This window comes from Papio anubis, chromosome 2, assembly GCF_008728515.1.
Source record: "Papio anubis isolate 15944 chromosome 2, Panubis1.0, whole genome shotgun sequence".
In the NCBI taxonomy this organism is placed as follows: domain Eukaryota; kingdom Metazoa; phylum Chordata; class Mammalia; order Primates; family Cercopithecidae; genus Papio; species Papio anubis.
The window spans coordinates 192,525,518-192,553,006 of NC_044977.1; the positions used below are offsets into that span (position 1 = coordinate 192,525,518).

The following is a 27,489-nucleotide window of genomic DNA, read 5'->3' on the forward strand; positions in this document are numbered from 1 at the left end:
CAGCCTAAGCAACATGGCAAAACCCTGTCTCTACAACAAATACAAAAATTAGCTGAGTGTGGTGGCTCATGCCTGTAGTCCCAGCTGCCCAAGAGGCTGAGGTGGAAGAATTGCTTAAGCCCAGGAGACGCAGAGTGCAGTGAGCCGAGATCGCGCCACTGCACTCCATCCTGGGTGACAGAGTGAGACCCTGTCTAAAAAAAAAAAAAAAAAAAAAAAAAAATTAATAAATAAAAAAAATTTAAAACAGAAAAGAAAAGAAAAGAAAAAAGGCAAACCACAGACTGGGAGAAAATATTTGTAGAATGTATACCTACTGCAGAGCTTATATCCAGAATCTATACATATGGAACGCTCGCAACTTAAAAAGAAGCCAAAAAACCTAATTTAAAAATGGGCAAAAGATTTGGACACCTCACCAATATGGATATATAAATGGCCAACAAGTACATGAAAAGGTGCATGACATGAATAGTTATTAGGTAAATGCAAATTAAAACTACAACGTCATACCTGTACACACCCACTAGAATGGCTAACATCTGAAGACTGACGATGTGGACGAGAAAGCAGAGCAACTGGAGCTCTCATACATTGTTAGTAGGAAACAAAATGGTACGGCCACTTTGGAAAGCGGTTTGGCCACTTTTAAAGCTAAACCTATGCTTATAATATGACCTAGCAATTCTACTTTTAGGTATTTACTTAGGAAAAATAAAATACTATCACATTTGGGATTTTTAAGAAAAGAAAAAGAAACAATAAAAAAATTTTAAAAAGAAATGAAAAATATATTCACACAAAAATCTTGACCCCAATGTTTACAGCTACTTTATTCATAATAGCCAAACTGGAAATAATCCAAATGTCCCTCAACTGTTTAACACCTCACAGTGTGTCCATGCAGTGGAATACTATTGAGCAATAAAAGGAACAGATTGTGGACAGAAGCAAGAACATGGACAAATCTCAAAAGCATTATGGTATGTGAAAGAAGCAAGTATATGCCTAGCAGAGTAAATACTAATGATTCCATTTACACCCAAATACTATATGATTCCATTTATATGACATTCTAGAAAAGGCAAAACAGAGAGCAGCTCAGAGGTTTCCAGGGTTCGGAGGCAGGGTGTGGTGGCTCACACCTATAATCCCAGCACTTTTGGAGGCCTAGGCAGGTGACTGTAAACACTTGTCAGAGCTCAGCAAGCTGTACTTTTTAAATTATTGAAATTTATTGTACATAAGTTATATCTCAAAACTAGTTTATTTTTATATTTTAAAATTAGAGATGGGGTCTTGCTATGTTGCCCAGGCTGGTCTTGAACTCCTGGCCTCAAGCAATCCTCTGGCCTCAGCCTCCCAAAGTGCTAGGATTATAAGTGTGAGCCACTGAATTGTGGCTGAAAACTAATTTTCTTAAAGGTTGCTTGCTATAAAGTGCAGTTTCAAGACAAGTGTCTTGGTGCTTTTTCTGGACCTATTACTACCCCACATCTCTTGTACTAGAGCTTCAAGCTTTCACCACCATTAATGTTTATATTATCTTGATTTACTTTAATCCTACTAATTTTTCACTTAAAATAGTAATTTTTTTTTTTTTTTTTAAACAGAATCTGGCTCTGTCGCCCAGGCTTAAGTGCAGTGGTGCGATCAGGGCTCACTGCAACCTCCACCTCCCGGGTTCAAGCAATTCTTCTGCCTCAGCTTCCCAAGTAGCTGGGATTACAGGTGTGCACCACCAGCCTGGCTGATTTTCATTGTGTTTTTTTGTCTGTTTGTTTGTTTTTTTTTGAGACAGAGTTTTACTCTTGTTGCCCAGGCTAGAGTGAAATGGTGTGATTTCAGCTCACCGTAACCTTGGACTCTCCTGCCTTAGCCTCCCAAGTAGCTGGGATTATGGGCGCACACCACCACACCTAGCTAATTTTTTGTATTTTCAGTAGAGACAGGGTTTCACCATGTTGGCTAGGCTGGTCTTGAACTCCTGACCTCAGGTGATCCACTCACCTCGGTCTCCAAAAGTGCTGGGATTATAGATGTGAGCCGCCATGCCCCGCCTAAAATAAGGATTTTTAAAATTAGGCTTGACAACTTAAATTAATACTTTTTCCATCTTTTCTTTGTCTCGCTTGAAGTTATGATGTTAGAAGTAATAAAACAGGCTGGGTGTGGTGGCTCATGCCTGTAATCCCAGCACTTTTGGAGGCCTAGACAGGTGGATCACCTTAGGTCAGGAGTTTGAGACCAGCCTGGCCAACATGATGAAACCCTGTCTCTACTAAAAATACAAAAATTAGCCAGGCGTGGTGGTGCATGCCTGTAATCCCAGCTACTCAGGAGGCTGAGGCAGAAGAATCGCTGGAACCCGGGAGGCGAAGGTTGCAATGAGCTGAGACCACGCCATTGTACTCCAGCCTAGGCGACAAGAGTGAAACTCCGTCTCCAGAAAAAAAAAAAGAAATAATAATACAAGCTGGGCATGGTGGCGCATGACTGTAGTCCCAGCTACTCGGGAGGCTAAGGCTGGAGGATGACTTGAGCCCAGGAGTTTGAGACTAGCCAGAGTTTTAACTGGGCATGTGTTAAACAGAAACACCTTGACTGGTTTTTCAGCAGACACAGTGCCCCCAGAGCTAACAGTCACTCAAAACAAGGGCCAGTAACCTCTTTCCCCAGTGTTCCACCATCAGTCCTCTATTCATCACTGTGGTAGGAGAAGTGACAGGAAGAATGTATCTTCCATATCATATCATGGAGTATATGGTGTTTGAAAACAAACAATATCTAAAATTTTTAAAATAAATGATAGTATTATATATTCAGATTTTTTTCATCTAAAATTTATAAACTGAGAATGCATAAACCAAGTGATGGGTGTAATTCAATTAGATAAAAAATTTATGATTGAGTCATTTCTCTGCCCAAGGTATTATCAATTTGCCAAATGCAAAAGAACCTGCTGTAAAGAAGTTTTGTGAAATCTATGATGTGAAAGATGACTTAGTTTCAACAAATCAGCATCAGCCATCATAGTATGTTAATGCTGTCAATTTAATTACTTGTAATTTGTTTTGTATTTAATATGTAGGTTTGTTTTGCTCTTATAGTTGCATAAGTGCTGTAAGCATAAGAATTTTATACCTGGCCAGGTGCGGTGGCTCACGTCTGTAATCCCAGCACTTTGGGAGGCTGAGGTGGATGGATCATGGGGTCAGGAGTTTGAGATCAGCCTGGCCAACATGGTGAAACCCCATCTCTACTAAAAATACAAAAGTTAGCTGGGCATGGTGGCGAGCACCTGTAATCCCAGCTACTCAGGAGACTGAGGCAGGAGAATCCTTTGAACCCCAGAGGCAGAGGTTGCAGTGAGCCAAGATCATGCCACTGCACTCCAGCCTGGGTGACAAGGCAAGACTCCATCTCAAAAAAAAAAAAAAAAAAAAAAATTTACACCTGATATTGGGTTTGGACATATTTAAGCAGCATTATGCTAAAAACAATTTTAGTATAATAATTTGTAATCAATCTTGAAAGCGTAATAGTTTTTTCTTTTAGAAGTCTACAGTACTCATAGCCTGGACATGGTGGCTCACCCCTGTAATCCTAGCACTTTGGGAGACCAAGACAGGCAGATCACTTGAGTCCAGGAGTTCGAGACCAACCTGGACAACATGGCAAAACCCTATCTCTACAAAAATACAAACATTAGGCAGTCATGTAATTCCAGCTACTCAAGAGGCTGAGGTGGGAGGATCACTGGAGTCCAGGAGGTTGAGATTGCTGCGAGCCGAGATCACACCACTGTGTCCCAGCCTGGGTGACAGAATGAGACTGTGTCTCAAAAAAAAAAAGAAAGAAATATACAATAATCAGCCCAGTATGCTGTCTCACACCTGTAGTCCCAGCACTCTGAGAGGCTGAGACCAGAGGATCGCTTGAGCCCAGGAGTTCAAGGCTGCAGTGAGCTATGACTGTGCCACTGTATTCCAACCTGGACAAGACAAGGAGACCCTGTCGGAGAAGGAGGAGGAGGAGGAGGAAGAGGAGGAAGAAGGAGGAAGAGGAGGAGGAAGGGGAAAGAGGAGGAGGAGGAGGAAGGAAGAGGAGGAGACACAATACTCAAGCTTGAGTTCATAGACTTGTAGATAGTGTCCTAAAAATTCTCCTGAGGGGCTGCAGCATTTCGAGACCAGGACTCGGTCAATGGTGATACTGGGAAATATGGAGTAAGTAGAAAGGCTAGAACCGTTTGCTGGGGAAGCAGTTATTCTGATGGAGCACAAGGATGTTTCAGTACAAATTCTAAGGCAGCTGGGTAGCAGAGCTAGTGAAATTATCAGTAGGAGATACTGGAGTGGAAAACGGAGCCCGGGTTTCTGGCCTCAGTGGCTGGGTGGATCCTGATGCCATAAATCCAGGTGGGGAGCACAAGAGGGCGAGCACGTTTGACTACTCGGACCTCATCCGCCCTGACTGGCTCTGACTGGCCATCGGGTGTCACTGCCGCCAGTTCTCCAGGTAGCGCGTGGCTTCTGGTATTGGTCAGGGTTCTTGCCACTGGAGAGGCAGCGGCTGGCTGGAAAAGGCCGTTTGCCTTCCTCTCACCAGAGTGAGGCAGAGGCGGCACCGGGCAGAACTTCTCTTTCTCCTTCTCTTCAATGTCTTCCTCTTAGACTTGCTCTTTTTAAAATAACACACGCTAATGTTCTCATTGGCGTTGCTTATCTTCTACAGAGAGGTGTTAGGTGTAGGGTTCTGAGAATTTTAAATTGTCCTGCATTGCTCTGTGGAGGTTCAGCGCCCCCTAGCGACACAATCCACAATTTTCCTAGGTGGGCAGATAGAGACAGACAGACAGACAGACAGACAGACAGATGATAGATAGATAATAGATAGATACATAGATAGATAGATAGATACATAGATAGATAATAGATACATAGATAGATACATACATACATAGATACATAGATAGATACATACATACATAGATACATAGATTTTTTTTTTGAGAGGGAGTCTTGCCCTGTCACCCAGGCTGGAGTGCAGCAGTGTGATCTTGGCTCACTGCAACCTCGGCCTCCCGGGTTCAAGCAATTCTCCCACCTCAGCCTCCCCAGTAGCTGGGATTACAGGCGCTTTCCACCACGCCCAGCTGATTGTTGTATTTTTAGTAGAGACGGGGTTTTACCATGTTGACCAGGCTGGTCTCAAACCCCTGACCTCAAGTGATCCACCCACCTTGGCCTCCCAAAGTGCTAGGATTACAGGCGTGGGCCACTGTACCCCGCCCGGAGATTTTGATATCCTCAATAATCAATTGACTAGTCACTACCTGAACTTTTTCAATTTTTTTCTTTTCTATGTAAGTTGAGCAATCATACATATCTTTTATCAACTATATTTCTTGTTAATAAACCCTTCATGGCTCTAAGGAACCATTATTATTTCAGTATTCAAATTTAAAATTTTTTTGCCCAAGTAGATGTCTTTACAATTAATCTATTTTAAATTTCCAGGGCTGAGCACGGTGGCTCATGCCTGTAATCCCAGCACTTTGGGAGGACGAGGCGGGCGGATCACTTGAGACCAGGAGTTCAAGACCAGCCTGGCCAATATGGTGACACCCTGTCTCTTCTAAAAATACAAAAATTAGCCCAGCGTGGTGGCTCACGCCTGTAGTCCCAGCTACTTAGGAGGCTGAGGCAGGAAAATAATCGCTTAAACCCAGGAGGCAGAGTTTGCAACAAGCCAAGATCACGCCACTGCATGCCAGCCTGGGCTACAGGCAAGACTCTGTCTCAAAAAAAAAATTTTTTTTTTCAAAAGTTTAAAAATTATTTTCTAAAAAATGTTATTTCCCAGGGTCATGGCATCCTTGTTTATGTTTATAAAACATCCTTCATCTCTACTATCCCACTGTGTATTTCCATTGTCTCTTCCCATCATTGACTATGGCCACTTCCCTCAAAGCTTATGTCTTCTGAGACTAGTGGTTCATAACCCTGGTTGTAAATCAGATTCACCTTTGTTGATTTAAAAATGATCTAGGCCGGACACAGTGGCTTACTGCCTGTAATCCCAACACTTTGGGAGGCTGAGGCTGGTGGATCACTAGAGGTCAGGAGTTCGCGACCAGCCTGGCCAGCATGGTGAAACCCCATTGTCTCTACTAAAAGTAAAAAAATTAGCCAGGCATGGTGGCTGGCTCCTGTAATCCCAGCTACTCAGGAGGCTGAGGGAGGAGAAATGCTTGAACCAGGAAGCGGAGGTTGCAGTGAGCCAAGATCATCCACTGTGCTCCAGCCTGGGTGACAGAGCAAGACCCTGTCTCAAAAAAAATTAATTTAACAATAAAAATAAAATTAAAACTATCTAGATGTCTGGATCCTATCTGTCAAAAAACTGATTAAATACCAATTACAGAATGAGTTTACAGTATCGTTTAGCATGTTGCAAATCACCTTGTCCTTCCAGAATACTAACAAAATCTGTATGAAATATTTTTTAAAATGAAATCTGTGCACTTATCAGAATGGTTAATATAAAAAAATAGCCACAATACTAAATTCTGGTGAGTATGTGGAGAAACTAAGTCACTCCTACATTGGTGGTGAGAACGCACAGTGGTACAGCTACTCTGGAAAACAGTTTGGCAGTTTCTTACAAAACTAACCATGCTACTACCGTATTACCCATATTATCCAGCAATTGCACTCCTGGGCATTTATTCCAGAAAAATATTGGACTCAGATATTTACAGCAGCTTTATTTGAGATAGCTCAAAACTGGAATCAGCCCAGATTCCTTCCACAGGTAAATGGTTAAACAAATTATAGTACATCCATACTATGGAATACTACTCAGAATTAAAAGAATCAAACTATTGATGTATGCAACAACCTGAACGTGTAGACAGATTTTTGAATTTATTGCCATGAATTTGTTTGTAATGTCAGCTTAGCTTTTTTTGAGGCGGAGTCTCGCTCCAGCCGCCCAGGCTGGAGTGCAGTGGCGGATCTGCGGCTCACTGCAAGCTCCGCCTCGAGGTTCATAGCCATTCTCCTGCCTCAGCCTCCCGGAGTAGCTGGGACTACGGCCCGCCACCGCCCGGCGCTAGTTTTTCAATATCTTTTAGTAGAGGCGGGTTTCATCGTGTTAGCCAGGATGGTCTCGATCTCTGACCTGTGATCCGCCCGTCTGCGGCCTCCCAAAAGTGGGATTACAGGCTTGAGCCACGCGCCCGGCCTTTTTTTTTTTTTTTTTGAGATGGAGTCTCACTGTGTCACCTAGGCTGGAGTGCAGTGGCATGATCTTGGCTCACTGCAACCTCTGCCTCCTGGGTTCAAGCGATTCTCCTGCCTTAGCCTCCTGAGTAGCTGGGATTACAGGTGCCTGCCAACACACCTGGCTAATTCTTTGAATTTTAGTAGAGACTGGGATTTACACCGTGACCCAGCCGGGATGGTATCGATCTCCTGACCTCGTGATCTGCCCACCTCATCCTCCCAAAGTGCTGGGATTATAGGCATGAGCCACTGCACCCAGCCTATAATATACTCTTAGCTTTTTGTCATCTGTTTACATGTATAATAATGTCCCCTTCTTCAATCCTGTTATTGGTTATCTGTGATTTCTCTTAATTATTAATCTTGTCAAGAGTTTTTCAGTATCAATAACCTCTTCAAAGAACCATCTAAAAATTATTTATTTATTTACTTATTTAGAGAGATGGTCTCACCCAGTTGCCAAGGCTGAAGTGCAGTGGCACAATCATAGCTCGCTGCAGCCTCAAACTCCTGGGTTCAGGTGATCCTCCTACTTCAGCCTCTTGGGTAGCTGGGACTACAGGTGCACACTGCCTCATCTGGCTAATTTTTAATTTTTTGTAGAGATGGGATCTCCCTATGTTGCCCAGACTGGTCTCAAACTCTTGGCCTCAGGTGATCCTCCAACCTTAACCTCCCAAAGCTATGGGATTACAGGCTTGACCCACCAAGCCCCGCCTAAATTTATTTTTTAATGACAAAAATATATATTTATGGTACATAACATGATGTTTTGAAATATGTTTACATTGTGGAGTCTCAAGCTTGCTAACATATACGTTATCTCACCAAAAAAATCTGCTTTTTAAAAAAATTCAACCCTCAAGTGGAACCAGAAAAGACGTTTTATTTCTTCAGATATGTGGTCTTGGCATGTTGCCCATGCCAAGCTCAAGTGATCCTCCTGCCTCAGCCTCCCAAGTAGTTGATACCACAGGCACACGCTACCATGCCCAGCTTCTTACCTTTTTTTTTTTTTTTTTTTTTTGATGAACTGTTGCGGGAAATCAGGGACCCTGAATGGAAGGACCGACTGAAGCCACGGCAGAAGAACATAAATTGTGAAGATTTCATGGACATTTATTAGTTCCCCAAATGAATACTTTTATAATTTCTTATGCCTGTCTTTACTGCAATCTCTGAACATAAATTGTGAAGATTTTATAGACATTTATCACTTCCCCAATCAACACTGTTACAATTTCCTATGCCTGTTTTTACTTTAATATCTTAATCCCGTCATCTTCGTAAGCTGAGGATGTATGTTGCCTCAGGACCCTGTGATGATTGTGTTAACTGCACAAATTGTTTGTAAAACATGTATGTTTCAACAATATGAAATCTGGGCACCCTGAAAAAGAACAGAATAACAGCGATTTTCAGGGAACAAGGGAGATAACCATAAGGTCTGACTGCCTGCGGGGCTGGGCAGAACAGAGTCATATTTTTCTTATTGCAGAAAACAAGTAGGTGAAATATCAGTGAATTATTTTCCCAGTAAGGAATAACACTGGGAAGGGAATGCATTCCCAGGGGGAGCCATGGACGGCCGCTCTGGGGGTGTCTGCCTTATGCGGTTGAAGGTAAGGGATGAAATAATGCCCGAGTCTCCTGTGGTGTCCCCAGGCTTGCTAGGATTAGGAAATTCCAGCCTGGTGAATTCTAGTCAGACTGGTTCTCTGCTCTTGAACCCTGTTTCCTGTTAAGATGTTTATCAATGACAATGCGTGCCCAGCGGGACATGAAACCTCATCAGTAATTCTAATTTCACCCTGGCCTTGTGACCTTGCTCTGCCCTTCTGCCCTTGTGATATTTTATTGCCATTTGAAGCATGTGATCTCTGTGACCCACTCCCGATTCGTACTCCCCTCCCCTTTTGAAATCCCTAATAAAAACTTGCTGGTTTTAGCCGGGCACGGTGGCTCAAGCCTGTAATCCCAGCACTTTGGGAGGCGAGGATGGGAAGTGAGATCCGAGGTCAGGAGATCGAGACCATCCTGGCTAGCTGCAGGTGAAACCCGTCTCTACAAAAATGTAAAAACTAGCCGGTGAGGTGGTGAGCCTGTAGTCCCAGCTACTGGGAGGCTGAGGCAAGAATATAAGCGTGAACCGGGCGGGCTTGCAGTGAGCTGAGATCCGGCCACTGCACTCCAGCCTGGGCAACAGAGCGAGACTCCGTCTCAAAACAAAACAAAACAAAAAAACCTGCTGGTTTTGCAGCTCAGGTGGGTATTATGGAAACTGCCGACATGTGATGTCACCCCTGGAGGCCCAGCTGTAAAATTTCTCTCTCTTGTACTCTGTTTATTTCTCAGACCAGCCAACACTTAGGGAAAATAGAAAAGAACCTATGTTGAAATATTGGGAGCTGGTTCCCCCAATAATGAACACACTTAAGAACTATTCTCTTAGCAAATTTCAAGTATACAATACAATACAATTAACTATAATCACTGTGCTGTGTATTAGATCTCCAGAACTTATTCATGTTATATTGAAAGTTTGTACCCTTTGGCCAACATCTCCCATCTCCCTGGCCCCCTAACCAGCCCTGGCAACTAACATTCTACTCTGTCTCTGCTTCTGTAAGTTTCACTTTTTTCAATTCCTCATATAAGTGAGATCATGCAGCACTTGTCTTTCTATGCCTGACTTATTTCTCATAACATAATGTCCTCCAGGATCTTCCATCTTGTTGCAAATGACAGAATTTCCTTCTTTTTAAAGGCTGAATAGCACTCCACTGTGTAGATATACCACATTGCTTATTTACTTATTTTTTAATGTCATCCATGATGAGCATGTAGCACATTTTTTTGGCATATTGTTTTTCAAATTAATTTTTTTTTAATTTTGTAGAGATGAGGTCTCACTATGTTGCCTCGCTTGGTTTCAAACTCCTGGACACAAGTGATCCTCCTGCCTCAGCCTTCCAAAATGCTAGGATCATAGGCATGAGCCACCATGCCTAGCATACCACATTTTAAAACTTCATTTGCTGGTGGCTCCTTCAGTTGATTCCTTATCTTGGCTATTATGAATAATGCTGCGATGAGTGTGGGAGTGCAGGTGTCCCTTCGACACACTGAGTTCATTTCCTCCAGATATGCACCTAGTATATATCATTGCTGGATCATATGGCAGTCCTGTTTTTAATTTTTTCAGAAACCTCCATACTGTTTTTCATAATGGCCATCCTAATTTACATTCCCATCAATAGTCCACAGGGGTCAAAGAACCAATATTTGCCTTTGATAATTCTATTATTTCTTTCTATTTCATTAATTCCTGCTCTCATCTTTATTATTTCCTTCATTCTAATATCTTTAGGTTTAATTTGCTCTTTTTCTAACACCGTGAGATGAACACTTATCTCACTGATATGTTCAGCTTTTATTTTGCATGTATGCATTTGAAACTAAAATTTCTTCTAAGTACAGTTTTAGCTACTTCCTTATTGTTTTATATGTCACATTTTCATTGTTTTTCAATGAAACATTTAAAATTTTCATTGTATTTTCTTTTCTTTTTTGAGACATGAATAATTTAGAAACATGGTAAAACACTTAAACTTTTTTCATGATGTTGGCAACAAGAGAATAAAATGAAGCCTGTAATCCCAGCACTTTGGGAGGCTGAGGCAGGCAGATTACCTGAGGTCAGGAGTTCAAGAATAGGATGAAATTCCCATTATTAATTCTATTCAACATTCTGTTGAAGGTGTAGACATTACAAGACAAGAAAAAGAAATGAAAGACATAAGAATTGGAAAGGAAGAACTAAAACTCTCATTCGCAGACAACATGATCGTGTTTGCAAACATGAAAAGCATCTACAGGGCGGATGTGGTGGCTCATGCCTGTAATTCCAGCACTTTGGGAGGAAAAGGTGGGTGAATCACCTGAGGTCAGGAGTTCGAGACCAGCCTGGCCAACATGGTGAAACCCCGTCTCTACTAAAAATACAAAAATTAGTTGGGTGTGGTGGCGGGCGCCTGTAGTACCAGCTACTCAGGAGGCTGAGGCAGGAGAATCGCTTGAATCCAGGAGGTGGAGGTTGCAGTGAGCTGAGATCCGGCCACTGCACTCCAGCCTGGGTGACAGAGCTAGACTCCATCAAAAAAAAAAAAAAAAAAGAAAAGAAAAAAGAAAAAGAAAAAGAAAGAAAAGAAAAGCATCTATAGATGAACTACTAAAGTGAAAAATACATTTAGTAAGGTTGCTGAATAAAAAGGTAAATGTAGAAAAAATGGTGGTATTTCTTTATAACAGCAATAAGAAAAAATTAAATACTACATACAACAGCATCAAGAAACATCAAATACCTAGTAATAAATCTAATGGAAAATATGCAAAAACTCTACAGAGGAAATTACAAAACATGACCAAGAAAAATTAAAGAGACCCTAAATAGAGATATATATCATATTCATGAATTAGAAGGCTAAATATTATGAAGATGTCAATGTAATTCTACTCAATATCCCAGCTTGTAGTGTTCTAAAAATTAGCAAGCTTATTGAAAATTTTATATGAAAATGCAAATGGCTCAGAATACCGCAGATAATCTTGAAGAGCTTAGCTGGAGGACTCACACTGTATATTATTAAGACTTTTTAATGAAGCCAAAATAATTAAGATTGAGTGTGGTTTGGGCACAAGAATTAATAAGCAGACCAATGGAACAGAGTAGAGGATAGAAATAGATGCTTACATGTATGGAAACTTGATTAATGACAAAAGTCCACTGCAGAGCAGTGAGGAAAGTCTTTATAATAAATGGGATTAGGCCGGGTGCGGTGGCTCAAGCCTGTAATCCCAGCACTTTGGGAGGCCGAGACGGGCGGATCACAGGGTCAGGAGATCGAGATCATCCTGGCCAACACGGTGAAACCCTGTCTCTACTAAAAATACAAAAAACTAGCCGGGCGAGGTGGCGGCGCCTGTAGTCCCAGCTACTTGGGAGGCTGAGGCAGGAGAATGGCGGGAACCCGGGAGGCAGAGCTTGCAGTGAGCTGAGATCCGGCCACTGCACTCCAGCCTGGGCGACAGAGCGAGACTCCGTCTCAAAAAAATATAATAATAAATAAATAAATAAATGGGATTGAATCAGTTGTATATCCATATGGAGAAGAAAAGAATCTTGACCCTTTCTTCACATTAATCCAAAAATCTAAATTTTAGGCGTATTACAGATATAAATGTAATAGGTAAAGTAGTGAAGCTTCTAAAAGGAAAAAAATATTTTCATGAAGTTGGGGTAGGAAAAATTTCATATATAGGACATCAAAATGAAAACATGATAAATTGGACTACATTAAAATTAAGAACATTAGTTCATGAAAACACACCATCAAGATGATGAAAAGAAAACCACAGAGTGGGCTGGGCGCAGTGGCTAAAGTGTGTAATCCCAGCACTTTGGGAGGCCAAGGTGGGCGAATCACAAGGTCAAGAGATTGAGACCATCCTGGCCAACATGATGAAACCCCATCTCTACTAGAAATACAAAAATTAGCTGGGCTTGGTGGTGTGTGCCTATAGTCCCAGCTACTCAAGAGGCTGAGGTAGGAGAATTGCTTGAACCTGGGAGGCGGAGGTTGCAGTGAACCAAGATTGCACCACTGCACTCCAGCCTGGGGCAGAGTGAAAAAACACCAAAAAAAAAAAAAAAAAAAAAGAAAAGAAAAGAAAGCCACAGAGTGGATGAAAATATGTGCAGTAAGTATAACTGACAAAGGACTCTAATTCGGAACAATAACTCAATCAACTGATCAATAAATTAGTAAAATAGGCAGTCCAATAGAAAAATAAGCAGAAGATAGGAACAGGCCAGGGGATATCCAAAAGAACAATAAACATATGAAAATGTGATTGACTTCATTGGAAACCAGAGAGTGAAAATTAAAACACAGTCACCAGAATGGCTATTTTAAACACTGACAATACCAGTGTTGCTGAAACTGGGAAGCAACTGGAACTCTCATACGCTGCACATGGAAATGAAAACAGTACAATCATCTTGCAAAACTAATTGGCAATATGTATAAACCTGACTATAAGTACATCCTATGGCTCAGCAATTTTATTTCTAAAGATACCCAACAGGTCCTGGCTAACACAGTGAAACCCCGTCTCTACTAAAAATACAAAAAATTAGCCGGGCATGGTGGCAGGCACCTGTAATCCCAGCTACTCGGGAGGCTGAGGCAGGAGAATGGCGTGAACCCAGGAGGCGGAGCTTGCAGTGAGTGGAGATCGTGCCACTGCACTCCAGCCTGGGTGACAAAGCGAGACTCCGTCTCAAAAAAAAAAAAAGTCGGATTAGAGTCTTTCCTGAGACGCTCCTTACAGTCGTGCTGTGGGAAGAGGGGAGGCCTACATTAGAGAGGCGAAGAGAGAGTCTGGCTCCAGTATCCAGAAGGAGATCTACCTTCCTTCCTTCAATTTCCAGAATCACCTGGAGCTCCTGTGCTGTAATGGCAGTTTGAGCTATTGGAGCCGGGTGTTGAGCCGTGGGACTCATCAGTCTTGCTGGACCATCAGTGAGACTGGTTCTGAATGCAGTGACCTCCATCTCTGGGAGCAGTTCGATCTCCAGTGGTTTCCATCACAGACGACAGGGTTGAGCTGGCTTCTTGTTGTTTGGGCATTCCTTCTTAAAATGCCCCAACTTGCCACATCAATAACAGCTAGTGGATGCACCTTAGCGATCCTGGACTTTGCAAGCTTGCAATGCTGCCACTAGGGCCTCTGTCCTTGTCTTGTGCTTCCTCTCTTTTTCTTGGGTCTCCTCCTGATCCCTATTATCAAAGACCAAAGTGGCTATTCTCAGGAGGTTTTCACGAGTGCTGTTTGGTCCTATAGATTGCTTCTGTAGTTTCCTTCAAATATCTGCAGATGCTTGTGTGATAAACTTGTCCTTCGGGATGAGCTGTCCCTGAGCTAAATCAGGGGATAAAGAGGTGTGTTTTGTTAGTGTCTCTCTCAGCCTTTCCATAAAGGCTGTGGGATTCTCATCTGGTTTTTGGTCTATCATGGATAGTTTAGAGTAATTAAGAAGTTTGGCTCTGGTTTTTTGTAGGTCTCTAATATGCACAGTCAAAGTGCTTCCTTTTCCATTCATCTACTGAGTTATTGTGGTTCCCATGAGGGTTGTCTACCGGAAGTGCTTCTCTTCCTAGTGGGAATGGAGTTTCCATTTTTTTCTTCACCTTCCCTATTTCCTTTTTATCTCTTTGGTCTGCTGTAGGAGACATGTTGCTCATCTCTGTAGGGTCCAACCCTACGGAGCTTAGTGAGTGTTCTCCCTGTGTGCGGAGATGAGAGATTGTAAGAAATAAAGACACAAGACAAAGAGATAAAGAGAAAACAGCTGGGCCGGGGGGACCACTACCACCAAGACGTGGAGACCAGTAGTGGCCCCAAATAGCTGAGCACGCTGATATTTACTGTATACAAGACAAGGGGGCAGGGTAAGGAGGGTGAGTTGTCCAAGTGATTGATAAGGTCAAGCAAGTCATGTGATCATGGGACAGGGGGCCCTTCCCTTTTAGGTAGCTGAAGCAGAGAGGGAAGGCAGCATACATCAGCATTTTCTTCTATGCACCTATAAGAAAGATCAAAGGTTTTACGTCTTTCACTATTTCTTCTACTGCTATCTACTACTAACTTCAAAGGGGAACCAGGAGTACGGGAGGAACATGAAAGTGGACAAGGAGTGTGACCACTGAAGCACAGCACCACAGGGAGGGGTCAAGGCCTCCGGATGACTGGTGGGCAGGCCTGAATAATATCCAGCCTCCCACAAGAAGGTGGTGGAGCAGAGTGTTCCCTGACTTCTCCAAGGAAAGGGAGACTCCCTTTCGCAGTCTGCTAAGTAACGGGTGTCTTCCCAGGCATTGGTGTTACCGCTTGACCAAGGAGCCCTCAAATGGCCCTTATGCGGATGTGACAGAGGGCTCACCTCTTGCCTTCTAGGTCACTTCTCACAATGTCCTTTTAGCACCTGACCCTATACCCGCCGGTTATTCCTTGGTTATATTAGTAATGCAACAAAGAGTAATATTAAAAGCTAATGATTAATAATGTTTATACTAATGATTGATAATGTCCATGATCATCTCTATATCTAATTTGTATTATAAGTATTCTTATTCTAACTATTTTCTTTATTATACTGAAACAGTTTGTGCCTTCAGTCTCTTGCCTCAGCACATAGGTAATCCTTCACCTATACATCTCCATATTTTTCTGCTGCCTGAAGAACTGCCTGCTTTTCAGCTGCAGTGAGAATCTGACTTAGGAGCAACACGTGAGGTCAAACATCTGATTTAAATTTTGGAAAGTTTCTATATACCTATGGGGGTCATCAGAAAATCAGCCTCTCTCCCTTTATTTGCTTAAGATCCTGTAATGAGAAGGGAACATGAACCTTCATAGCACCATTTCCATCAGGCATTTCCTACAGAGCTAAGAGTGAAGTGGGTAAAGTGGGTGATACTGAAGATGGTGGAGCTGGAGGAGCGGATGGCATGATTGGAGGGAGTTCTGGATGAGGGAGATTAGAAGAGTTGGGACATTCAGTAGCTGTCTCAGATTGCTCCTCTAGAATCTGCTTTAGCTCTGGGGAATTATTCCCTATGGGTTTGCCTGCCATGGCTGCTAAAAGAACTGGGTCCATTGTACAAAGCTTGTAAAGATCTGGGTTGTCTTGCAGGGCAAGGAAAGCCTATACATAGGGGACCTCAGACCATTTGCCCTTCTGTCTACAGAAAAGATATAATTGTTGGATAATATTAAAAGCAAGGCCCCCTCCAGTTGGTTTGTCTGTCCCCAGGATGGTAAGAAGACCATGCCTTTGTGCAATAGAATATGAGATGCTTTTTCTTCAAAGTCTCAGGGTTGAAGGAGCCCTAGCTCTTTAGAATGCACTCCAGAGGAGTGCAGGTTATAGATGGTCTGTTTCCTATCTAGAAAAAGAAGTGAGAAAAAGTCATCCTTTTAGTCTCCTTCCTTTCAGTGTGTGACCCAGCATGGAGAAGGAAGACAGTGGGAGCGTCCCCCTGACTGTTTTCCCTCCTTGGTTCCTGGGTCCCGACACCTTGTTAAATGTGCCGCCCACGGTTGGAGGCGTGACCTTCCAAGCCATGGAACCAGAGAAACTAGAATATGGGATTAGTCATGCATACCCACTCTGTCCTAGTTCTCTGTGTGTTGTTCCCCTTTTGTTTCCTAGACGTGTGTGATCTGTGTGCCTCCCTGGAAAATGGATCTTGGGAAAAAAACATGTAAAAGGCAAGGCTCCTTTAACAGAGAGAATGTGCTAGACTGGCTGCTATTATGGCCCGTGCTAAAGCATTTACCCTTAGAAAATGGTTTGGGTTAACTTCTGGACTTAAAAATCCCCTTACTAATTAAGTACTGTTTTAATTGGAGCCAGAATAGGTGCCTTAAAGGGACTAAAGGACCTAATGGTGATTTTCCTGCTGATGGGACAGTATCAGGACTAAAATTTGGCTGCAGAGGACATTTTACTCCTAATTGTTGGGATAGAATTTTCCCATTCACAGAAGCAGCATAAAGAAAGCTGCAAAATGGAAAAATTGGGAAGCTACAGTGGACCAACAATGTGTCCTATGGACGGGATTTCTATTCCCACAAGGTGGCCCTATTGGCTTAGAAATACCATGCGCTCGCGAGAGGAGCAATAGTGAGTGACCTCACTGTGGGGGAAAGAGGAGGCCCTCTGTTCCTAGAAGATGGCAAGATCCTGAGCTACATCCATGGTTACTACAGCGTTTCCTGATCTTCCCTAACAGGATTACTTCCCTGGGCTGCAAAAATTCCATCACATTTGACATACAGAGAAAATAAGAGACATAGTGACCACAGACAGAAAAAGAAGGGAAATTTTCCAACAGGCTAGCTGGGGATCCTTTACCAACACGTGGGCAGGCTATTGGAGGTTGAGTCCAGTCCAGAAGCATTTGAATAATACAAGGGCGTGCACTGGCCAGAAATTCTCAATTGCTTCAGAACTTTTCCTGGCCTCATGGGATGGTTAGGTTTCCTCATGAAAGGAAGCTGGTTGGAAGCATGACCAACATGCCCAATGACTCATGGGTATTGTGGGGGAGTCTCCATGTTCTCCCCAGTAAGCCTGACATCCAAGTCTCTAAGAATGGCAGCCACACTAAACGTGTCTTTAACTGGCTGATAGATGCTTGTTATTGATTTGATTTGATTTTTAAATGGAGACCAAGAGCCTCAGAATGAAAGGACAGATTTTGAGTCCACTCCTCTACTCACCGCTCCATTGAATGTTGTACCTTGGGATTCCGGATGAGCCCCCAAAAATGATATGGCTCCATTATCTAGGGAAACACCCAGGGTATTTTGTCTTGTGCCAGGCTCCTTTGTCTCCAGCACTTTGGGAGGCTGAGGCAGGTGGATCACTTGAGGTCAGGAGTTAGAGACCAGCCTGATCAACATGGCAAAACCCCATCTCTACTAAAAATACAAAAACTAGCTGAGTGTGGTGATATGGCTGCATTGTCTGGAGAAACACCCAGGGTCCTTTGTCACATGCCAAAAAAATTAGCAACAAAGACACACATAGAGTGGATTAAGGAGTGGAAAGTTTAATAGGCAAGAAGGAAGAGAACAGCTCCCCCAAACAGAGGGAGGAGGGCTCCAAATGGAATACCCTCCTTTAGCAGAAATAGTTGGTTATGTCAGGAGGGCTCGAGGAGGTGGTGTCTGATTTGCATAGAGCCCAGGGGATTGGTTTGACTAGGTGTGGCTATCTGAATGCCACACAGATGAACAGGCAGTTTTAGAGATGCATAGGGGAAGGGATGGGGGGGTGCTGTTAGATATGTATAGGTGAAGATATAGGGGGTGCTGTTAGAGATGCATAGAGGAAGGTATGGGGGAGGGTGCTGTAGAGCTTCCACACCCTCTCTGTGACACCACAGGAGCTCATCAAACCTCATTGTCCAAGAGTTTCTATGGAACTTAATCTCCAGCTCACTCATTCCAATTCCTAGAGGTTGGTGAGTGGCTCTGAAAGTTCCAACCTATAATCACTTGGTCTTTCTAGTGACCAGTCCCATCTGGAGGCTAATCTAGTTGCACCACCCTAAATCACCTCATTAGCATAAACTCACATGTGATCAAAAGGGGCTCATTATGAATAACAAAGGACACTGCTATCACTCAGGAAATTCCCAGGGTTTTAGGAGCTTTGTGACTGAAATGGGGACAAAGACCAAATATATTTCATATTATACTACAATATCACTGCTAGATTCATCTTTTCTTTTTTTTTTTTTTTTGAGAAGGAGTCTCACTTCGTCTCCCAGGCTGGAGTGCGGTGGCGCGATCTTGGCTCACTGCAAGCTCACGCCTCCGGGTTCCGCGCCATTCTCCTGCCTCAGCCTCCCAGTAGCTGGGACTACAGGCGCCACGCCACCACGCCCAGCTAATTTTTGTATTTTTTAGTAGAGGCGGGGTTTCACCCGTGAGCCAGGATGGTCTCGATCTCTGACCTATTAATCCACCGCTTCGGCCTCCCAAAGTGCTGGGATTACAGGCATTGACCACCCAGCCCGGGCTCATCTTTTCTTTTTTTTTTCTTTTTCTTTTGAGATGGAGTCTTGCCGTGTCACCCAGGCTGGAGTGCAGTGGCACAATCGCTGTCTCCACTCACTGCAACCCCTACCTCCTGGGTTCAAGTGATTCTCCTATCTCAGACTCCCAAGTAGCTGGGACTACAGGTGTGTGCCACCATGCCCAGCTAAATTTTGTATTTTTAGTAGAGATGGGGTTGTGCCATGTTGGCCAGGCTGTTCTTGAATTCCTGACCTCAAGTGATCTGCCCACCTTGGCCTCCCAAAGTGTTGGGATTACAGGTGTGAGCCACTGCGCCCGGCCCTGGATTAATCTTCTAGAACCAATGGCTCACATCTGTCCAAACTACTTACCAGGCTAGCTAGAAGCATCCCCTCTCTTGTAATCCTTATGTGCTGTCTCCCTGTGAGCATGCCCCTTGAGGACAAGGATTTCGCCTTACTTATCACTATATTACCAGTGCCTGGAATAATGCTGCTCATCCATTCATACGTTTTATCCATTCGGTTAATATCTGTGATGTTCAGTAAATATTGAATAAGTGAATAAAGTATTCAGTGAAAGAACAAATACGTGACATCGCTCTTACCAGTTTAAATGGTGTGGTTATTTTCTTTTTCTTATATGAATCTTTTGCTCAAAACATACCTACTCATTGTTTCCTGAACACATGATTTACCTTGCCACCTCTGTGATTTTGCTCACCAATGTCTCCAGTTTGTAACACCCTTAACGCTCTTCTCTGATAATCAAAGACCTTGACCTTTAAGGCCAAGGCAAGTACTAATTTCAGTGTGAGCATTTCCCCAACGACCCATGATTTCAGTGACTTAGTCTCCCATCTTCTATTATTTTTATGGTCTCTATGTACTTAGCACACATCCCATATACATTTTCTATTTAAGGATATATTCTATCTTCCCAATTAGATTTTAAATCTCATGAAAACAGGAGTCCTATTTTATTTCCGTATTTATATTCAATTCCTAATCTAATACTAGAAGCTCTCTCTCTCTGTGTCTCTCTCTCTTTCTCTCTCTCTCTCTCTCTAATGTATATATATATTCTCTTGCCCAGGCTGGAGTGCAGTGGCATGATCATAGCTCACTGCAGCTTCAAACTCCTGGGCTCAAGCAGTCCTGCCACTTCAGCCTCTGGAGTAGCTGGGACTACAGGTGTGCACCACCACTCCTGGCTAATTTTGTATTTTTTGTGGAGACAGTGTCGCTCTGTGGCCCAGGCTGGTCTTGAACTCCTGGGCTCAAGCAATCCTTCCACCTTGGCTTCCCAAAGGGCTGGGATTACAGGAGTGAGCCGCCATGCCCAGCCATAACAAGCATTTAGTAATTTCTAATGATAGTTAGGTTTTTTGCTTTGATACCATCATCATAAAAGATCTGGGGCACTCTTTAAACCTAATTTAGGTTGTAATTGAATAATGAAGCTGTTAAAATATGACAGTAACATTTCCATGTAACTTAATCCTGTATGTTACATTAATGTATCCGTATATATAGTACAGTCATGTACACAGAGTCATAATTATACATGGTTGTTGCTCTATGTTGATGTACTATGGTTCAGTTTTCAAACGCAAATGTGATAGTGCATTCCAGGACACCTGTGTTCACAGGATCAGTTCTTTGAAACTATATTTGGATGTGCAAGCTATTAAAAGCTTCTTGTACTGAGTGACCTTTCAGGCAGAATGTAGATTGAGTGCTCATGCTACTGCTGCCTGTTGCTGAGAGGAAGACAGCAGAAAATTCTGGATTCAAACACATTGGTTTTTTGTTTTGCTTTGTTTTTGTTTTCTTTCCTTTTGCCTTAAGAAGATGAACAATGAAACCACGACCCTGATATCCTTGAAGGAGGCAATGAAAAGGTTGCTGAGGGCTATAGGGAGGGAGCAAGCATGGGTCTGCTATTCTGGGAAGATGGGTAAGAGAAGAATGAAGAATAGAAATAAACAAAGAACTACAGACGTGCTCATTAGAATTCCGTCTCTATGGCTGGCGCGGTGGCTCACGCCTATAATCCCAGCACACTGGGAGGCTGAGGTGGGCAGATCACAAGGTCAAGAGATCAAGACCATACTGGCCAACATGGTGAAACTCTGCCTCTACTAAAAATACAAAAATTAGGCGGGCATGGTGGTGGGTGCCTGTAGTCCCAGCTACTTGGGAGGCTAAGGCAGGAGAATCACTTGAACCCAGGATGCAGAGGTTGCAGTGAGCTGAGATCGCGCCACTGCACTCCAGCCTGGCAACAGAGCGAGACTCCGTCCAAAAAAAGAATTCCATCTCTATGACAGGGGTTTAAGTCTTCCAGGCCCAAACCTATGTAAATTAACAATAAAGAAAAGTCTGCTCCCAGGTGCAGTAATGCCATTGAATGTATGCATGTGCTAAATTCTAGATTTACAAAAAAAGGTAAAAGGAGCTCACAACCTGTAGGAAAGAGAAAAGTTTGAAAAATATTTACAATTTAATGTGACTGACCTTTCAACGGTGATGTTCCTAAAGATCTGTGCAAATATGAACGGAGGATCAACCAATTTGCCTTTGACACTAGAGAAAGGAACTCTTCATATAGGGTCATTTAAGCTGGATCTTAAAGTGTAAGTAGGAGCTTATGAGGGAGAAAAATATGGGAAGGAATTCTAGGCTGAGGAAACAGTGGGTATATGCCATATGTAAGCCTGGAACCACACGATGTATCCAAGCAGATGACAAGAGATGTCTCATGTATTGGTGACTAGGATGGGTGAGGGGACTGGCGGAAGACAGAAGCAAAGGGTGAAGGCCCTTGACTTTCCTGCCGAAGAGATCCAATTTGGCTCTGAGTAGATCACTGGGCAAGCCAGGATAACGTCAACCATTTGTAATCAGCTGAGGTAGAATCGGAATTGTGTTTTAGAAGAATGTGTGTGGAGGATGGATGGGAAATGGAAAACAGGGGTCCAGTTAGGCTACTGTAATCTTGAGTCCTAGTGAAAGATGATGAGAAACTCATTTAGTGGAGATGGAGAGGCAGGAATGGGTTAGAGAGACATAAATTGGGGGAAGAAGAAAAGTTGAGAATTATTCTGAGATTTCTAGTTCAAGGAATTGGTTGGATGGTGAGGTCATTAACGGGACTAGGGAACTCTAGTCAAACAAAACAGAACAAAACAGCCTGCGCTCAGATTTGCATGCTGGTTTAGATTTTTGTGGAACGGCCTGGGACTGTCCTTTGGTGAGAGGATTCCAAAGAACTGCAACTGTACATTTTTATACTGATTGACAAGCTAGAATTCCTCTCTAAGATTCAAACTACAGATGACCTATAAGCAATATAGTCTTAAAGGTCTAGAAGTTAATACAAATAGTATATGCCAAATGACTTTTTTTTTTGACACAGGGTCTCGCTGTGTTGCCCAAGCTGAGTGCAGTAGCATCATCACAGCTCACTGCAGCCTTGGCCTCCTGGGCTCAAGCAATTCTCATACCTCAGCCCCCCCAGTAGCTGGGACCATAAGTGCATACACCACCACACTAGGCTAATTTTTTATTTTTTGTAGAGATGAGGACTCACTATGTTGCCCAAGCTGGTCTCAAACTCCTGGACTAAAGCGATCCTCCCACCTTGACCTCCCAAAGTGCTGGGATTACAGGTGTGAGCCACTGCACCCGGCTCAAATCACATGGTTTTGCCTTGTAGACAGAAATTGCAGGCATATTAGGTCACACAGGCTTCTATTCCTACAAAGTGAACATTTTATACTGAGTTTTATTTATGTGTAAAGCAGTTGACATTTCTTCACAGTAATTTCTGAAGATGGGGGAGGTGTTAGTAGGTTAAGCTTAGGAGAGTTGAGTTTGACATCTCCATCTTTGTGGAGATGCACAAAACATATTGAAAATACAGGTCTAGGCCGGGCATGGTGGCTCACGCCTGTAATCCCAGCACTTTGGGAGGCTGAGGTGGGTGGATCACCTGAGGTCAGGAGTTTGAGACCAGCCTGGCCAACATGGCAAAACCCCATCTCTACTAAAAATACAAAAATTAGCCAGGTGTGGTGGCACCTGTAGTCCCAGCTACTTGGGAGACTAAGGCAGGAGAATCGCTTGAATCCGGGAGACAGAGGTTGCAGCGAGCCAAGACTGTGCCACTGCACTCTAGCCTGGGTGATAGAGCGAGACTCCATCTCAAAAAAAAAAAAAAGAAAGAAAAGAAAATACAGGTTTAAAGCTTAGGAGAGATGTAGTACCTGAAGGAGAATTGGCCTTGAGAGAAATTCAGAACGAAGAATAAAAGATGATCAAGCATAGAATGCTGGGCAGTCACAAAGGTATTCGGGTCACTGGGGACACAGAGGCTCAGAGAAGTAGCGTGTGTGCTGACTCATCACTTCCCTCATAACGACAATCTAGGTGGCTCAGGCAAGTGAGGTGTGTCCTGCAGTCTCTGTGATTAATTAGACATAATGCTGGTGCCACAGCACCCTCTGATGGTCACGGCTGTTCAGAGCTACTCAAATCCTCATTTTGGGTTACAAAACTCAGCATTTCATTCACATCAAAGATGTCAATCATATGGGAAAACTTTTATTACAGTGTAAGACCTTTGCTGGGTATTGGGAGACAGGCATAAAGGTATCTAAGAAATAGTCTCTGATTCCTTCCCTCCAAGAACTTACAGTTTAGTTCATGAAAGGCTAACCCTAATAGTAAAGCAGGAGGTGGGGAGATAGGTTCACAGAGGCAGTGCTTGTAAGCGAGAAGTAGGCAGGCAAGGAGATCACCAGGCAGAAGGGGAATTTAACAAGGCAGTGGATTTGAGCTGATTCTGGAAGAAAGGGTAAGAGTTGGACAACCAGAATAGGGTAGAAAAAGTCACCTTATTATATACTGGTCTCAGCACTAGCTAACTTTATGACATTAGGTCTCAATCCTCTTGAGACTCAATTTCTTTAATAGCAAAATAGTAAAAATGACTGCTTTACTTTTTGTGGTTGCTGTGAACACCAAAGTAATGCTTACATAAAATAGTCTTTAATGCATAAGATATAGCCCGGGCATGGTGGCTCATGCCTGTAATCCCAGTACTTTGGGAGGCCAAGACAGGTGGATCACTGGAGCCCAGGTGTTCAAGACCAGCCAAACATAGCAATTCCTGGTCTCTACAAAAAAAATATTTTTTAACAATTAGCCAGGTATGGTGGCACACAACTATAGTCCTAGCTACTCGGGAGGCTGAGGTGGGAAGATCACTTGAGCCTGGGAGGTAGTGATTGTGCTATGGCACTCCAGTTTGGGTGACAGAGTGAGACTCTATATTAGAAAATAAATAAATACATACATAAACAAATATAGCATAAAGTATAATACAAAAACAAGACATGATAGGCAATTCAAGTAATTAGATAGTTCAAAGGTTTGCAATATGTGGGATGAAAGGACAAGGATGGTGGCTAGAGGGAACGGCAAATGGAACCATTTTTGTTGAAACTTTCAAATTCAAATAGCTACCCATTTTCCCTTCAGAGTTTAAAGTAAAAGTTAAAAAAAAAAGTTATCCAAATTTGGTAGGGGTTGTAAATAATGTACTAGAGCCTCAGCTTAAAGCAAAACCTTAGTTTTGTCCTGTAACCTAAACTAACCCTTGATTCTGTTATCCTATAGAGTAGACCACAAACTCCAAGTGTTAGAAGCACAGTTCAGAGAACTAGACTTCACCAAGGATAACCTGATGCAGAAATTCGAGCGTCATAGTAAGACTCTGGCAAACCAAGCAGCCCAAGATGAGATGTGGACAGCAGTTCGGGCACTCGAGTGAGTATCAGTTGAGAAATCAGTGGGATTCTGTGGCTTTGAGAGCTTCCAGTGGTCATTCCAAAATTGAATTATTTAGTATCTTTCCCACAATGGATTGTAAAGCAATTACATTTTCTTAGGTTATGTTTTTTAAAAAAGATTAATTTGCGCATCTCTTTATATGCCAGGAACTATGGTACATATTTCATCACAGGGTCTCTTGCTTGCCAAAGCCTTATTTGCATTAATTTCTTTTTCTTTTTCTGTCTTTTTTTTTTTTTTTTGAGATGGAGTCTTGCTCTGTCACCCAGGTTGGAGTACAGTGGGGCAATCTCAGCTCACTGGAACCTCCACCTCCCGGGTTCAAGCCATTCTCCTACCTCAGCCTCCTGATTAGCTACCATTACAAGCATGCATCACAACACTCAGCTAAGTTTTGTATTTTCAGTAGAGACAGGGTTTCACTATGTTGGCCAGGCTAGTCTCAAACTCTTGACCTCAGATGATCCACCCACCTCGGCCTCCCAAAGTGCTGGGATTATAGGAGTGAGCCACTGTGCCCAGCCTATCTGCATTAATTCTAAAGTAAGTATTGGCAGGGCATGATGGTTCATGCCTTTAATCCCAGCACTCTGGGAAGCCGAGGCAACAGGATCACTTGAGCTCAGGAGTTCGAGAACAGCCTGGGCAACGAAGTGAGACCCCATCTCTTTAAAACAAAAAAAAAAAGGTAAGTATTTGAATTTGAATTTAAATTCTAAAGTAAATATTTTCTAAATTACAACAGCTGGTTTTCCTAGTGGGTTCATATTGAGTTAATCCTAAAAGAATTCATTTTCTGTTTCTATATATTTTCGACTGCTTAAGAAGCTCTCCATATTTTTTGTAGGTTCACTTCAATGGAATTGAATATTTTATACAGCTACGTTATTGAAGTACTTATCTGCTTGCATACTCGTGTGCTTGAGAAGCTGCCAGACCTGGTGAGAGGTCTTCCAACCTTAGCCTCTGTACTCAGACGGAAAGTTAAGAACGAGCGCATTAGAGTTGTATGGGATTCCATTCTGGAGGAGTGTGGGCTGCAAGAAGGAGACATCACAGCACTTTGTACCTTCTTTATTGCACACGGTAACAAGGCAGAACACTATACTGATAAAGCGAGGCAGACGTACATCAGGGACATCACGTTCCTGATTACTAACATGGTAAAGAACCAGGCTCTGCAGGACAGTTTGCTGAGGGCTGTGCAGGTAATTGAGAAGGGGAAAGCAGTCAGGACCCCTGAAGAGCAAAAGTCGCCCCTCAAAGAGTCGATACCACCCGTCAAAAACTAACCTGCTACCCTATGACCCGGTGATTCCACCTCCAGTAATTCATCTTGGAAATGGCCAAAAGTATGCACAATGTATTACAGCCTTATTTTTATAGCAAAGAGTGAGGGGATGTGAAATAAATTATGACAAATGGATACAATAGATACTTTCTGTGTAGCCATACAAAAGAATGAAGAAGCTCTTTGTGTAATGATATGAAGTTATCACCAAATGTATTGTTCTTTTCAAATGTTTATTTCCAATATATATTGCTAAGTGGAAAAAAGGTACAAAATCAAATATATGTATATGCATATATATAATGCATATTAGTTTATATATCCATAAACTTCTGCAGAGATACACAAGAAAGTGATAACATTATTTGTCAGGAAAGAAAGTTAAGAGGCTAGGGGTCAAAGATAAGAGGAGGTCTTTTCACTGTTAATCCATTTTGTACATTTTCAATTTTGAACCATGTGAATGTGTATTACCTATTTAAAAAATAAATAAGGCTGGACATGGTGGCTCATGCCTCTAATCCAAGCATCTTAGGAGGTCAAGGTAGGAGGATCACTTGAGCTCAGGGGTTTGAAACCAGCTTGGGAAACATAGTGATAGCAATAGGAGGCAGGTAAATTCCTAGGCAGACAGGGATGGGTCCCTGGTGAAACTCAACCTTCAAGCCAAGGACAGTTTAAAGCCTGAAAACCAAGCTATGAGTTCCGGATAGATCCATGAACCAGACTGAGAGCTCCCATTCTCATCTGGTACCCTCTCTTCTGATTGGTCCTTATCCTTCACCTATTTTACACATACCTACCCTTCCCCAATTGGTCCTCTATACTATCGTGCCTATTTCTGAATGGTGCTTTTTCAAGCATAGCCACAGACCAATCAGCATGCACTTGTCCATTTCTAACCCACAAAAACCCATAGACTCAGGCTCGTGGCCAGCAACCCACCATTGGGTACCCTCTCACTGTCAAGAGGCTTTCTGTCACTCAATAAATTCTACTCTGCCTTACTCACTCTCCAGTGTCTGTGTACCTCATTCTTCTCAGTCATGGGACAAGAACTCAGAACTCATCAAATTCAGGAGTCAAAGAGCTGTAACAATAGTGAGACCTCATCTCTATTTTCATAAATTAAAACACAAAACACCTAAAATATACGTCATGAGATACTATAAATTGTATCTTAATGTGTATTTGTTCTCTAATGAAGTACCATAGTTATTTATACCAGAAAGGGGATTCTTACATCTTGACCATTTATTTATAATATTTATTGAATACCAAATGCCATGTACTAGGTGCTGTGGATAACAGAAACATTAAAAATGTGGATCCTGCCCTTGAGGTAAAGATTAAGTGCCAGTGCTTTATTTGGGAGGTACAAATTCAGGACAGC

The 27,489-nt window shown here is 42.7% G+C and overlaps 1 protein-coding gene across 1 annotated transcript; it reads left to right on the plus strand.

Annotated features, from left to right (window-relative positions):
* Positions 1 to 20,484: 20,484 nt before the first annotated feature.
* SMCO1 (single-pass membrane protein with coiled-coil domains 1) lies at positions 20,485 to 27,109 on the plus strand. The gene is made up of 3 exons (XM_003895331.5): positions 20,485 to 20,850; positions 24,632 to 24,781; positions 25,653 to 27,109. Exons 1-3 carry the CDS (start codon positions 20,801 to 20,803, stop codon positions 26,095 to 26,097), a joined length of 645 nt encoding a protein of 214 aa, XP_003895380.2. The 5' UTR covers positions 20,485 to 20,800; the 3' UTR covers positions 26,098 to 27,109.
* Positions 27,110 to 27,489: the final 380 nt, after the last annotated feature.